A 16159-nucleotide genomic window follows, 5' to 3' on the forward strand; every position below is an offset into this window, starting at 1 on the left:
ATATTAAAAGAGCATCAGAAATTATCTGACATTCAAAACATCAGTTTAAATAACTAAGAACCAAGGAAAAACTCACCACCAAAAAAAGAAACACATCTCAATACACAAATCAGTCTTCAGGCAAAAATGGTGTGATTATTATTTGTGGTTAATTTTTCAATTCTTCAGAATATATTTCTTCCCATATCACTTCAGTCCCTGCTTTTCTAGCTATAGGAGCATTCAAATTTCAATCCTTTGAATAAGAGGACATAGCACTTTGCAAGAATAGATGTCAACAGCCCTGCCAATTGCAAAGAATTTACTCAAGAGGTTCATATAACGATTCCTGGAGAAGGTTGATTCTTCTATTAGAATATGATGGAATGGACCCCCTTTTCTCTGATCATAATCTTTCTCCTCCCCAGCACACTTGAATTTGTTCTGTCATATCATGCCAATTAAGATTTAGTCCTCAAGCAGGGCTGAACATTTTCCCTGCTTTTCTGTCTCTGGGTTTATTATACTGGATTTTAGACACTAGCATAAGTATTTGAAGATCTACTCGCCTCCCTAAGTTTTGGATTGTCATTCTTAGAAAAGTTGCAACTGGTCAAAGGCAGTTGTGTTATTAGCATGTATGTCTCTACTCCTTCTACAAGTACAAATTCATCCTTGCACTTTATCCTGAAGGAAAAAACAAGGCTCTGTCCCATAATACAGCCATCAACATCTAGCAGTCCACCCAGCGAGGAATAGCAAATCATTTCCTAAAAGTGATCAGTTCCCCCAACCTTTCCCCATAAAAATGTTATGTGTATCATCAGCTACTATCTTCTTTGGTTTATATATTTTACAGAAATCTCTTTTTTAACTCCTGTGAATGGGAAAGTAGATTTAGAATTAATCATCTGATTTGCCAGATGAGTCTTTGTAAATAATGGCATACTGGAGAGGTTGCAGAAATTTATGACCCGGTCTGCAAACCAGTAAATCTTCTTTTCATGTGGGCTGACATCTGAAGATTAATTTTCAACCATAATTTACAATAGCTGTTTTGGTTTTCAAAATGTTTCATAGCTTTGAACCTAGTATCCCAGGTTGCAGAATGGAGGAACAGATTCAGGGGCAGTCGTAGTGAGACTAAGTAGCTATGTGGACATTTGGGCACCTTCAACCTGGGAACTTTTCATCTTTGGTCCTAGATAGGGTAGCACTTTTCCATTTGAGAGTAGTGCACACTCTCAGGGTTTTCTTGAAGTGTAGGTGGCAGCTGTGGCCAAGAAGGTCTTTGCACAGATTCATCTTGTGTGTCAGTTGTACCTGTTCCTGAACAGGGAGGTCCTACAGATGATAACTCATGCCCTAGTTATTTCATGAGTGGACTACTGCAATGCGCTGTACATGGGGCTGCCCTTGAATTCTCAGAAACTGCAGCTGGTCCAGAATGCAGTGGCACAGACACTTCTGGACATGCCTCCATATCCCCATGTGACACCATTGCTCTATGAGCTACACTGGCTGCCAGTTGGTTTCTGGGTGCAATTCAAGGTGCTGGTTACCTCTTATAAAGCCCTTCATGGCAGCAGAAGTTTATTTAGACCAGTGTTTCTCAACCTCAGCAACTTTAAGAAATGTGGACTTCAACTCCCAGAATTCCCCAGCCAGAATGCTAGCTGGGGAATTCTGGGAGTTGAAGTCCACACATCTTAAAATTGCTGAGATTGAGAAACACTGATCTAGACTACCAACTTCTGAAGCACTTCAACTAGTGGCTTGACTTACAGAATGTTTACAGGAAAACATATTTTCATGCATCTTTATTTTATTGCTGTCATATACAAATAGAAAAGAAAAAAGAACAATCCCAATTTATAAGACAACATTTATGAAAGAAAGAAAGAAAGACAGACAGACAGACAACCAGCCAATTCAAAAGCACGGAGTGAACACAAATCTTGAATGCAAAATCAATCCAGGATTTAAAGTCCAGAGTTGCAGAATCGTTCCAGCAAAGCTATATTTCATGCTTAATAAATACAAAACTCTTTATAAATTGATAATTCCAAATTTTTGATACATAATTCAATAATATAATATAATCTTTAAGCCTTATTTCCCTATCCAAAATCAAATTAAGAATAATATGACTATTAAACTGAAATGGGACAATGTATCACAGGTCTAAGTAATATGTGTCAAAGTATTCTCAACTATATTACGTTTCTAGCATGAAAAGCTGACACTTATTAAACATCCACTGAGTATTCAGTAAACTTGGAAGGTAATCTTTGGATAAATTAATTGCACTCTAAGATATATTTATAATTTTTGAAGCGTGAGACTATTGATTTGTTAAATTAGGACATTTCAACTCTTAATATTGATTATTAATATTTACTTTAATAATACCCTCCAAGTAAATATAAAAATAAACAAACTAGGTTTGGAATCTTCCAAAACACTTTCCTATACTATAAATAATTTAGGTGTTTCAGAAGCTGCTAGCACGCGCTCTGTATTATGAAGTAAAAAACATTTTAGTTGAACATACTGCTATTCTGTTATTTCAAGTAACCCAACTTCTATTTGCAATACATCAAATGTTCTGAAAGACTGATTAAAAATAAGCTGCTCCAGAGTATTAATACCATTTTCTGCCCAAAAGATCCAACAGAAAGGTTTACCCCAAACTGGTGTCCTCCAAAAGCAGCTGGGCACCATTTCCAGCAGCCCCAGCATGAACTGGGATTATGGGCAGTGTAGTCCAGCTCTAGGGATTACAGGCATTGTAGTCCAACACCACCAAGAGGTCTACTTCTTGGGAAACCTCTTGGACGTTTCTCTCTGGTTATGTCCATGGGGTGATGGCTCAATAGAAACTCTAAGCCACGTGCTACTATGCTGCTCCCCGTATCAGGACTCTAGACCAGTGATTCTCAACCTTTTTGAAGCTGCCGCCCCCCCTAAGGAGCGGAAAATTTTTCAACGCCACCCTTTGTGAAAATCGTGTAATTTAGGGTATGGGGAGGGGGGGAGTTACTGAATTATAAAAGGCAAAAATTTTAAGTAATTTTTTTCAGTAGACTTACACACCAAATTTGTTCGATTTAACTCGATACTTTTGCCCTGGAAGGTAATTGCATTCCTTTTATTAAAATTAAAATGACTAATGCAAAAAAAATGCTTAAATGCTCTTTTATGTAAATATGTTTATTTCAAAATGCTGTAAATACATTTATTTATTTTTTTGATGCTCGTTTTTAAAAAATTTTTAATTTTATTAATTTTATTTTTTTTGCAAATGCTTTTTTAATGTTTAAAAATTCTTTATTCTTAATTAGATAATTTAAAAAACAGCAAAAAAATACGCTAAAATTTTTTTGATGATAGTCCACAGTCCTGGGTAGAGGCGATTGATGTTACTTTGAAGCCAAAATTCTGTGAGACGATCACCATTCTGGAAGCTGGCTTTCAAAGTTTCATTAGTTTCTCAAAATTAATAATTCACGACCACGATAAAGAACTAATAAGCGCACTTACCTAGCCGACTGGCCAAATAAACAATGAAAGTAAATCGAAACTGAGGGGAAAAAACAGAAATGAAGCGAACGAAAAGCAACTCAAGAAACACGGGTCAAATCAAACATTCATATTGAAAGGACGCTCAACGCACGCGCTGCAATTAATTGCGTGGGAAAACAGCTGACGCATGCGCTGTGCTGGTTGGGATCGGAGAAGAATCGTAGTGTCGAGTTCTTCAAGGTCATCCTACCTAGAATACAAATTCGTCTCACCATTCTTAGAAGTGCATGAGGGCAGCCGTTGCGTAAGTTCATTTTATTGCTGATACAAATGGTGTAAACTGGATAATCAATTTAATAAATTTTTTTGGGAGTTTTAAAATTAAGTTCGAATGCCAAAACATGCTCATTGCCCCCCTACCGCCCAAAACAAGTTCACCGCCCCTCAGCATCCTCCCACCGCCCCCATTGAGAACCAATGCCCTAGACAGACCTCCCTTTATCTGATGTTGAAGAAATTTCAGGGCAGGGAGTGGGATTTCTGCTTACTATTACTTCTTTTGGGCAAGGACTCAAAAATACCCTTCCAAGCTGCCCAGTTTTGTGCTACCATCTGTATAATATGTTACACCATTAATTAAGTTTCAACACTTATTCATCACTTTTTATAATACTTTTTATTTTATTTTATTATACATGTACTTATTCATCCTTAGATTTTATTGTACTCATTGTTTTTCTGTTCTGTATGTATGTATGTAAGTACGTAACCTACCGTTGGATATGTTACTGTGCCTGGCCTTATGGCTGTAATAAACTGATTGATCTGATTACTGGGAAACCTCCAGCTAAAAGGTTCGAGGATCTTATTCGGGCCCAGGGGAGGGTCAGCAGCCAGAGGCAGCGCCTTCCAACAAGGCTACGCGGGAGAAGAACAGGACGGGGCTTCTGAAAGCAGCAATTCTCGGGGCTGGGACCAAACATCGCAACGTCTTGGACAAGCCCTGCGCGGCTGACCATCGTAAGCGAGGCTCCTGGCCGCCCTCCCATCCTGTACTTTCAGGCTGATCGGCCCCACCGTGGCGCGCAAGGCCTCCCCAGAAGCGTGCCCTCCTTCCGTACGCTGGAGGGCGGGTTTTCTCTCCCTCCCCGCTTTTCGTCCAGTCGGCTTCGCGTTTCAAGCCAGCACGTCTTCCGGGGATTATGGGAGCTGTGGTGTAAGCGCTGATGCCGCTGAGCAGCCAGCGTCGCAGATCCGCGCGCGAGAAAGGTGCTTCTGTTTGGTCCTGCTGGTATCGCCGCCTCCCCCGGCTTTCGCTGCTTGTTCCGATGGACGCGTCTGGTCGCTTGGTAGATTGCGCCTAAAAATGCAATGTAGCGAGAAAACACGTATGTTAACAAGGACTCAGAAAGACTCCTGCTACACTCACGAATCAGCAGGTCCCATGGTGTAATGGTTAGCACTCTGGACTTTGAATCCAGCGATCCGAGTTCAAATCTCGGTGGGACCTCGTGAGACATTTTTGCTTTACGGAGTTCCTAATAAATTCGAGAGACTCTTCGGAAAAACCTTTGGAAGGCAAAATGACCTCGCGGGCGAAACAGCAGCGAGGAGGGTGCGTTTTGCGCTCGCGACCAGCAGGAGTGGCTGTTGCGCATGCGTGCGTCTTTCGCCCAGGAGAGTACATGGAACGAGGGGAATCGGGGAGCTGCCAAAAGAAGATTCTTCTGCTTCTCATTGGCCAGCGCTGACAGAGTGTCTCCCGCTGCGATTCAACTATTGGCTAAAACGGGAAAGCGCAATTTGCGCTTCAACAGCAAAGAAAAAACCGCATGCGGCTTAAGTCTGTCCTTCCTGCTTTCTATCTTTTTTAAACCTGCGTCTCTCGGTCTTAATTTTCTAATCTTTTTTTTCTCCTACCGTCTCATAATCTTATCTTTGGTGATGCATTGAGAAAGCCAGCCTACTCTCCCGCACTCTTACTCGAAGTAACTGAACTGGGGAATCAAGATGCAAGTTTTTATTTTTTTACTTTCAATTTCATTTAGAATGGTGGCCTTCTGCGGCAATGCCAGGATTGGTGCAGAACAGCAAATTTCAACAGGTTGGTAGGTAGTTATGCAAGCACGCGCTTGCTGAAATTACCTTTTTATGTTGCCCTTACATGCAAAAATTAAATGCAGAAATCATGCTGTCGAGTTTTATTCTCCACCGCCCTCATTCTGGTCACCGTCGTTTGACAGCATCTGCTTTTTGGCCCTTTAAACGTCAGGTTTGGTTTACCAAAGAGGCAAACAAAAGCAATATATAAATATTGTACAATGCTGGGTATTAACTGGAAGATGGAAAAATAAGAATCAGGGTAAATAAATATTTTTAAATGTTAATCATGTTTTTTATTTAAATCAGTCTAAAATTAATGTTTCATAAAAAATGAACCTAGCTCAGAAATATTAATGTGTAAAGTTACTTCTAATTACATTCTGTTCTAGTTGCCAAGGGCTGTTTACTTATCTCTTAATGCTAATGCAGAGATGAGATGAGAGGTAAGTGGACAGACTGTAGCAGATCTCTGTCTAAAAGTATAAAGAATGAACTTCAGTCAGTAGAGAATCTGAGATCTGGCAAGAAGGAGTCTGAATTAAAAACTCAAAGAAAAACTGGGAAAACATTTCTGCCATATGATGATTTGAAGGAATACCTTTCTGGTCTTGAAGCATATAAAACAAGCCTGTTCATGACATCAGGTTGTAAAAAAAGACTCCATACAGCACTTCTTATAAGTAAGGCAAGCAAGGATACAGAATGCAGTTAATTAAAAGCAAATAGGCAGATATATGTTCTGTTCCACTTTGATCAGGATGTGTAGTCATGTACAGCTATAGACGCATGAACTGCATTGTCATCTTTTGTCTAGATCAGTGTTTTTCAGACTTGGCAACTTTAAGAAGTGTGGAATTCAGCTCCCAGTGTGTTGGCTGGGGAATTCTGGGAGTGGAAGTCCACCCGTCTTAAAAGTTGCCAAGTCTGAAAAACACTGGTTTAGATGGATCAGTCCTCCAAATACAAGATTTGAGTGGCTCTCCACTTGGGTTTACTATTTCAATTACCTGAGAGGTAGCAGTGGGTTTTATTTTAGCTGAATTGTGTATGTCAGAAAGACCTGTATTTCCCATAGGAAACATACAACGCACACACATATTCCTCCATCAGCAATCATAGATTAAAACCAACAGATTACAGAAGAAGCAATCAATGAAAAGAGTGCTCAGTTTATTTATGCAACAAATTCCTTTCTGTCTAGTTGAGAATGTATATTTTATTGACATGGTTCAGTCACTTTGATCAGGAGACCTTCCACCCAACAGAACAGATATTGCTGGGGAAAAATATATGACAAGTGTGCAACTCATAGAGGGGGAAATTGTTACCCTGAGGTTTGATAGATGGAGCAGTATCCACAATGAATCAGTCATATATACTTCTGTATTAACAGAAGAAAGGAGTACCTTCCTTACTGAAACAATCAGGAAAATGCACATGCTGTGCAACCTTTACAAGAGGTAGCAGTGAAAGCTATAACAAGCTCTCAAATAATTTGAATTGTCTTGTATGTAGCTTTATCATGGATGTTGCTGTAAGTGTATCTCAGATGAGGGAAAAAGAAAAAAGAAAAAATTCCTGAAACAAATAGTAGTGCTTATGTAATGCACCTCCTGGAAAAAGATTTCAGTGGTCCAACAACAAGGACTAATGTAATACCATTGCAAAGAACTTTTGAAATCACTACTTTGCAGCAGCTGTTCTGAAGAAAGCAGGGGAAAGCAAGTTAATTTTCCACAAGGTATCCAAAGGAACATATTTGTGGAAGAACTGGCTTCTGATGACAATTTCTGAGCAAATTTGGGGGAAAAAATAGTACTGTCACAGTTAAAGTTCTCAATATATGACTAAATAGAAGCACTGCATGGTTCATTTTCTAACTATCCTAAAGCCTATTTCTACAGCTTTGAACAAAGTTCAGAGAAATAACTTTCATTTCTGATGCAGTTTGAAAAAAACCAACCTTGAAAAATAGCTGACAACTGAGAAATGGGTGATAAGTGAGTTAAACCACAGGCACTATAAAAAAATTGAATGGAACAAGTGCTGTCTCCAGCTCATTTTCTAGCCAACTTTCCCGATGCTCAGTATTAGGGTTTGTCCTTAATTGCAGAGAGAAAGGAGTTGAATATGACATAGGCACCCAGTAGTCATTCTTCTATAATTCTAATATATTAAATTTCAGGGCAAAGCATGAGCCCCTGAAGTAGTTTGTGTTTTCTGAAGGGATAACTCAGATATTGCCACTTTTAATGGTAATAGGTTCTTTTGCTGCTATGGAAAGAGTATTTTGCTTCTTTGTAGTAATTCATTCTAAACTGAACAATTTGGGAATGAAAAGTTGGAAACCTTGTCTTTCTTTTCCAGAATCTGAATAAAGTCAAGACAGATATGAAAAATATTGGATCCGGTACCATTATTTAATGTTGCTGATTTTATTGAATTACCCATTTTTATTTTTATTTTTAAAAATTGTTAATAAAAAAAATGGGAGTATAATGCATATGCTCAGTTTTTGTTAAAACAATTATGTTTTTCTTACTTATTGATGAACTATCCAGAATAAACAACAAGAATGTACCAAAAGTTTGGTTGTTCTTCTATCACAGTAAAATATACTCTGGTTCAGATCCCTCCTATAACTTCACATTGTAACTGCCTGGTAATAACATAGTCATTCCATTTCATTTTTATGAAATTTATTCCCAAAATATTGTTTTGTATGATAAGTGTACCTTTCAGAAATGAAATCTGCATCTCTGTCAAATAATAAGAATAATGAACTTGTAATTGAACAGCAAATTTCCACTCCAGGCTTCTTTAAAACAGCATGCAGACCAAGATGTACAGTTATTTAATGCAAAAGTAATATGTTAAAAGCATCATGTTTTTGCAAACTTTACCTTGAGAAATTTTAGGAATGGGTGAAAATAATTGAATTATGAAGAGAGATATTATTTAAATAGTGCATTTCAAGCAGCTGAAAATGACTGACGTAGTTTAAAACTATCTGAAGATTTGGCATGGCATCCCCATTCTGCAGATGGGTGGCTAAAATAAAAGGTTGGGTTTGCATTTATGGGAAAAATAATAATTTTGTGGATTTACCCACTCTGCCATTCATATCCAAAATCTGCTTTTCAATTTTGAACGTTTGTTTAAAAATACAACATCAGAATTGGTTAACTTCAGGACAACCTGATTCTATCAAATTATGATAAATTTCTCCTTGTGATCTCTGCTCCTACTTCGTCAACAAAGCTGAGATGTGTCCAAAGTCAAATCAGAAAGGCTCAGAAACTCAAACCCCTATGAAAATGTTTATTCAATTCTGACAGTTTATGGAGTGCCTGGTGACTTCATGGGCACACCCGTGTAGTGTTCGTGGCAACCTTTTTGGGAAGAAAAGGATCTGTGCATGGAACAGCTGTGACAAGAAATCCTGGACAATGTCTCTTTAGGGGATTTACAAAGTAGGCTGATGAAAGCTTTGAAGACTCCTTTTAAATGCCAAAGAGTGATGAAAGATCAAATCCTGTGATGCCATAGGAATAATTTAAAGGTCAAGATTGTGCAGAGCAAAAAGAAGAAATATACAGTTGGACTGTTTGATTAGGGATAAACTATTTGTTTGATATTTCTGGTAACTCCTAATGGACTTTTTGCTGAACTAAGGTTGAAAAGATGAAGATTTCTGGGTTGCGTATAGATAAAAGTTAGGCTATGGGGAGAAGAGTTTTTTTTTATTTGTAACTTTAAAAGAGGGTGAAAGTTAGTATATTAGCTTATGCTTGGTGTGATGAAGGTTGGAAGCCTCTTCTTTATTATTGTCTTTGTTGCCTTTTTCTTTTCTCTTCTACTCTTTTTCTTTTCTTTTTTCTGCACTTTCTGCACTTTTCTTTTTTGTTCTAGTTTTGTTTGTATAATTTTACTATGTTTATTAAAAACTTCAATAAAATTATTAACAACAACAGCAACAACAGAACTAGAGGTATGCCCCCCCAACCCCCAACCCCCCTTGATCAAGAAATGAATGGCTACCATTGGGATTTTTGAGAAAAGCTTTGTACTAATCCTGAGACAAAGGTGAAAATGGATGCCACGAACTGGTGCCATGTTGCTTTGTCCTGGAGATTAAATGTCAAGTTTGTGCATAACTCAGTAGTAATAGAGGCCAAGTTACACACACCTGGTTACACAGTCCTAGCATTGCAGCAGCAGACATTCCATTTCATGTGTTTTCTGGTTTGTCCGTTCACAAATTGTCCATCCTCAGGTATGTAGAGGAATTTAGACAGTGGTGTGCTAAACTAAGAATTCTGGGAGTTGAAGTCCACACATCTTAAAGTTGCCAAGTTTGAAAAACACTGGTGTAGAGGCTCAGCTGTGCTCTCATCGCAAAATTGCAGAAACTTTAACAATTGACTCACACGCTAGTGTGAGCCGGTTCCAGCACACCACTGAATTTAGCTCTGGCCTCGAGAAGGAGGTAGAAGTGGTGAAACAATTGTTCAGCCCTGGGAAAACAGAAAGGGCAACCAAGAGACTCAGAACAGCCCAACCTTTGTTGATCTTAAAAGGGGGCAGGGAAGGATTTGGACAGGTTTTCAAGCTGCTGTTAATAAAACAATAAAATAGCATTCCTGTGGAGTCTGTTTCTTGACCTGACCCACCTTGAAGGGGTGACAGGTACATGGACCAAATCTTTTGCAGCCTCAAGGCTGGCCTGAGGAGAAGGGCAAAATGGCATTCTCGGGTTCTGTGCACAGAAGACTTTCTCAAATTTTATTTTAACACTGGTAAAGGGCTTGTTTATGAGGTGGACCCTCTGTCCTACAAGAAGGAGGAATGACCTGGGGAAATAACACAATTGCCTTCCCTCAGAGGCAACCATGGGGGGATCAAAAAGTCAAGATGGCAGCCATGACCACACAACTAAGTACCACCCCTTTTTCTCATGGCTTCCTCATACCAGTATCTGCTTCCTGAGGTAGTTGCCACATCTTGCCTAACGGTAGGTCTGGAACTTGGAGCTGCTGTCATGGTGTAAATCATTAGGGAGGTGCTTATAATCTCTTTGTGTAAGTATTGTAAATAAATCAATAACTTGGGACAAATGGAGTATAAGAAAAATGCATGTTGCCTGGCACTGACTCTTCCACGCCCTTGAAGTGCTTCTGTGGGGCTCACAATCGATATGGACTATGTTTGGGATTGCATTTTATGGATTAGGGCCCAGATGGACAAATCTAACTTTAGCATATAGAATTAAGTACATTTACTTAGCCATTCTACTTCTGAGGTGAAATAAATGAACTTTGAAAGTGGCAGCATGATTTTCTTCCCAAAGCCTGGTATTTTCAGCTCAAATCCCCCTTTCTCCTTGCCCTCTTCATGCCTTAACTGCATGCCTCCTACAATACTTGCTTGAGCTTCCATCGGATGAATAACATTAAAGCAGGCTATTTCAGTGCTGTATGAAAAAAAAATCTGCATTTTTATTTGAAACTATTACAGAGTCATATCTGTATTTCATAAAACAATTCACAAAAGCCAGCTCTGGAACTAAACATTTATTATATAAGATACAGTGATGTTGCATGATGGGAAGAAATGCACTGCTTTACAAAAACATAGCCCGATGATAATAGTACTGAGCGTGCGTCTGTCTGTCTGTCTGTCTGTCTGTCTGTCTGTCTGTCTGTCTGTCTGTCTGTCTATCTATCTATCTATCTATCTATCTATCTATCTATCTATCTATCTATCTATCTATCTATCTATCTATCGCCATTTTTCTAAATGCCCTGCAGTTGCAGTTCTTTTGCCTCAATCAGGTAGAGAAGATGAACATCCTATCTGGAGTAAGAGCTGGGAACTAACAGTAACAATGGGATGAGGGGTTAACTTGGTAGGAACATGGCAAAGCTCAGCTTGGAGAATTGCACATGCTTTCCATCTGCAGTCTTGTCTTTTCAAACAGCTTCTTCTCAAAACTAATTTTCTGTGCTGTAGTAAACACAGGAATTGAGATTTTGCTACACAGATTTGAACAACTGAGCCTTAAGAACATGTGATATAGTTCCCAGAATATTTTGAGAGGTAGCTAGTGATGGTAACTAAACATCATTCCCTTATTTTTCACCATAACTTTCTTTCTTATACTGAGTTTCTGTTGTGGAGTGGCTGATTTTTTCAGCCTTCAACTTGCTTTGTGGTAAGACCTCCTCGTGTGTGAAGACTGAAATACCTGTTCACTAAGTCTGTTGTCTAGACCAGTGTTTCTCTTAACCTTGGCAGCTTTCAGATGTGTGGACTTCAACTCCCAGAATTCCCCAGCCCCATGTTGGCTGGGAATTCTGGGAGTTCAAGTCTGCAATCTTAAAGTTGCATTGCTTGAGAGACATTGGTTTAGACATCTGATAATAAGATATTGCTTAATCAGTTAGTGCAAATAGGAAAGCTATGAAGTCACAGATGTAACTTTCTAAGAAACCTGTAAAATAAAAGTGAACAACTTTCAGTTCTAGATCAAATTTCTAAAGCCTTCCAGGTAGTGCAACCTGTTCCCTTCCAGGCAGCCTCTTGATGCCACGATTAGTCTTTTTTCTATTCCTTTCTATTCTATTCACATGAGTAGTCTTTTTTCTATTCTTTTTCTATTTGTAGCCTGCATCATTTCCCCCCCAAATAACCGAAACACCCAGAATAATTAAACTCAGAAATCTACTTTTTAAAAAAGCAGCAATTAAATCATAGAACATAGAATAATAATGTATTTTGGAGGACATCCCTGCTCAGACTTCTTCAGGAAATATATAATTTATAAAGACTACCTATTTACAAAATAACAAATAGACTTAAGTCCTAAAATAGATGTCCTCCTCCTCTATATATATCTTGGTCGTGAACTTGTTTCACTTCCTTTTTTTCTGTGGTGTAGTTAATTTCCATCCTGCCAAAAATCTCTAAGGATGGGGATCCTGTGGCCCTTCTGATATTGCTGAATGTCAGACCCCAGCATTGATCACATTACATAGAGCTGCTGGAAATTGTGCTTCAGTAATATCTGGAGGCCCATAGGTTCCCCAATCCTGATTTAGACTCATTGTATATGGATAAACATAATTCATACAGTCCTAATATATAAGGACAGCAACAAAGATCTTCTTTTGGTGGGGCCAAGGTCAGCTTATTGTACAACCTCCCTTCTCCTTGAATGGGTTCTTGTCTTCTGGGATACCTTTTAAGAGAGGATCTTCTGCAGCCATAGATTCTATATAATCTCTGAGTTCTTTTCCTGTCTTGGAGACCTATGTGAAGAAAAGATGTAGAATTTCATTTCCTGAACTTTTGTTTCTTAACATATAGCATCCAAATAGTATGATGGTCCTAGGAAATTAATGGGGACCCCTCCTACAAGTTCACTGAGGAACCCTCCAACAAGAGAATGAACAAGAATAGTTTTGCAAGGCTTTCTTTCATTCTCCCATGTTGTAATTCTAAATAAGGGCTCAAATGTACAACCTTGACTGCGTTCAGTTTTCTGTACAGTCAAAATGACTAATTTCCAAGTAATTTATTTTGCTTTTTTTCACTACCCCTCATTCTGTTTCTCAAGCCCTAAACAAATAGATTCAAAAGAAGATCTTAGTAATGGAGTCTAAAGCTGCATTTGGCACTATGGGAGCAATCTTCCTTGAGGCCAAAACTTTTCAATGACTAGTCTTCCCACCCTTTTAAGAAGCATTTTTTCTGCCCTCAAGTTTCACATGTGGGAGACTTGAAATTGGATCTGACCAGTGATCAGTGACTATTCAATACAGTTGTAGTTGTTGAATTTATTAAGTTTTTAATACCTGTATATTCTGTATACGCTGCTTATGCTATGTCCTGTTGATTCCCCTAAGTAGCTTTTAACATAGATTGTATTTTTTATAACTGTGCTGAAAATACCTTCACAGAAAACATTACTGTGTGGGATGACTAACATAAATTTTGCAAAATAAGAAAGAACTGGACATTACTTTTGCCCAATAACTTAACCTGCAGTTTGGATAACTATGCCATAATTTATCAAGTCTCACTTCTTCAAAGTACTTGGTAGGGAGATCTTTGAAACTCTGGGATAACATGAATTCCATTCAAATATAATTTTGTCTGCTCTGTGCTAATGATGTTTTCCCCAACATGTCACAGGATGGTTTCCTGTAGGTCATTAGTAGATGGGAAGTTCAGTTGCAGCCCCAATCCCTCCATGGAGATGGAGATGAAGATGAAGATGGAGATATCCTGGCCACTCCCACTTGGACAGCTTCATCACCAGAGGAGGCAAGAAAGATCCTTCTTACATGTATGTTCCTTAGGAATGCTGTGCTCTCTCTTGTATATTCTGCAATACCAGCAACTTGAAAAGTATATATCAAGCCTGCATCCCAGCCTGATTCAGATGAGCTGATTCCTCTTCCTGCAACTTGACTGTCTTAGCCAATCCAGGATAGTTGATAGCATGCAACTTGCTACCAACATTCTAGATGTGCCCAGTGACTAAAACTGTTGGGGACTCTATTTGTTTGCAAACATATTTACATTGTCTTAATATAATTTTGTGTTTTAAACATGAAAATTTAGCATAGTTATTCAGATGAAAAATTATTGGAATGATAAATAATATCTGATAAAATGCACTGGGAAGACCCAGTTTTAAAATATGGAAACTACAACACTGTGTGGTATTCTTGCATCACTATTAATTATTTCAGTGTGTCTCGTGTAAGTCCAGTGGGTTGTGCTCTTTGTATTTTATTTATTTCATCTTATTCTTTTTCTTTCTCTCTGACAATTTAATGTTCTGTGTTTCAGAAAGTTTGACTACACTGGCACCAACTGGCTGGACAAGAGAAAATCAGCATATCAGTCCCTATAACGTTTGAGCCAGCATAACACAAAGCTATGTAGACCAACACATCTGGAGTGCTGTTGATGCAGAAGTGCTGATTTTTTACTAGAGGTACATCTGAAACTCATTACCATTTGTCTTTCAGTCTTCACTTCCTTCTTCAGTTGATCTAATTCCATTTTCCTTAGCTCTTTCTCAGTCATATCCTGAGCCATGTTGCCCTGCAATACAAATACCAATCCATATTAACTCTCTAGACACAAACAAAAAGCCCATTTGTCAATCAGCTACAAACACAGCCAATTATGGCTTATTCAGTCCATCATAAATAGGCGTGAATCTAGCTGATCTCTTACTTCAGCTCCCCTTGGATTCCCATGTGTCTGCTTTGGGAAGAAGCAGCATTTTCTAAGAGAAAGAATATATTTTTAAAGCAAAAATAATGAAATGATCAACTGTAAACATGCCCTATTCTGTCTACTGATGCTGAGCTTGTTTGCCTCTAGATTTATCATTTGCTAATTCTCTGGATGATCCTTCAGGGTCAAGGGACATCAGCCCCAAGATCCAGTCCTTGCCCAAGGAATCATGAGCTACTGACCCTCAAAAACAAACCGTGAGTCCAGGGGTAATTCCAGAAGAGATGTCCATTATGCCCTTTCCTAGTTCATTCAGAGGTTCAGAGATTGTAGAGTTCCGTTTGTAACTGTCCTGTCTTTTCTGCCATTTCATTTTTCATATGATCAAAAATCCCCTAAGAGGACAAAATGAGAGAACTGCAGTCCTTGCTTTGGATTAGACAAGGCTTTCATTCTTAAACAGCCAGCTGTTTTCATGGAATTATTTGAGAAGATCCAGACTATGACTGCTCCCAATTGTAAGACTGTGGTGTTTTCCTGCCACTTCCTCAATCTTTTTTTTTAATCTCTAAGGGAGGAAAAAACAGAATTGCTGCACAGTGAATTCTAACTGATAGCACTTGGAGCCCTGACTGGCAGCACCAAGGAGGAAGAGGAGGAGGAACGCTGTAACCAGGACTAGAAGATGAGAAAGAGGCAACGAAGTACTGTATCCTGCCTAGGAGCAGCAAAAGTGAAAAGAGGTCCATAGTGGTTTATTTCATTTTTAAAAACTTGGTAACTTGCATCTAATTAATATCTGATATAATTTGGCCCTCAGCTCAGGACTCTGCTGGGTTTGTGTGTTTGTTTCCAGGCCACAATGCAATCTTGACAGTGAGGATTTTCAATCTTATTAAAAGAAATCTGAGTTAAATCAGTTCTATAGTTAAGAGGCTTATTCAAAGTCCTGTTACCATCACATGCTGCTACCCTGATTAACTTGGGCAGCTGTTTTGTGGCCAATCATCATACTTTTCAAAATGCAACTTTGCAGCCTCTGACGGTAGCAGAGGTATGTGATAATAATGTGGTAGGGTCAATGAAGGAGTTGGGATTTTTAGCATTTTTTCATTAGTTGGCTTTCTTTCTTTCAGTAAAGTCAGTATATTAGTGCGTTAGATGATTCACACTGAACTGAAAAAATAGAAATGAAAAACTGTGTTGCCAAATTTCAGCACCACAATCTTTGGAGGCTCCTGTGGGCCACAGGAAAGTGCTGGGGAACAAGAAAAACACAGAAAAGAAAGAATCCAAA

The 16159-nt window shown here is 38.7% G+C and overlaps 1 protein-coding gene and 1 non-coding gene across 2 annotated transcripts; one reads left to right on the forward strand and one right to left on the reverse strand.

The window, feature by feature from the left end:
* The first annotated feature begins 4942 nt into the window (after window positions 1-4942).
* On the forward strand, window positions 4943-5014 carry TRNAQ-UUG (transfer RNA glutamine (anticodon UUG)). Its single transcript has one exon. It is a non-coding gene; the product is annotated as a tRNA-Gln (tRNA).
* A 6151-nt stretch (window positions 5015-11165) lies between these two features.
* On the reverse strand, window positions 11166-15399 carry GNGT2 (G protein subunit gamma transducin 2). The gene is made up of 2 exons (XM_088143260.1): window positions 14635-15399; window positions 11166-12917 (listed from the first exon to the last, which is right to left on the reverse strand). The coding sequence occupies exons 1-2, from the start codon at window positions 14716-14718 to the stop codon at window positions 12792-12794; spliced, it is 210 nt and encodes a 69-aa protein (XP_087999386.1). The 5' UTR covers window positions 14719-15399; the 3' UTR covers window positions 11166-12791.
* Window positions 15400-16159: the final 760 nt, after the last annotated feature.

Source organism: Python bivittatus, unplaced genomic scaffold, assembly GCF_059951505.1.
Source record: "Python bivittatus isolate LINGU-HERP-01145 unplaced genomic scaffold, Pbiv_v1 ctg000410_np1212, whole genome shotgun sequence".
Classification (NCBI taxonomy): domain Eukaryota; kingdom Metazoa; phylum Chordata; class Lepidosauria; order Squamata; family Pythonidae; genus Python; species Python bivittatus.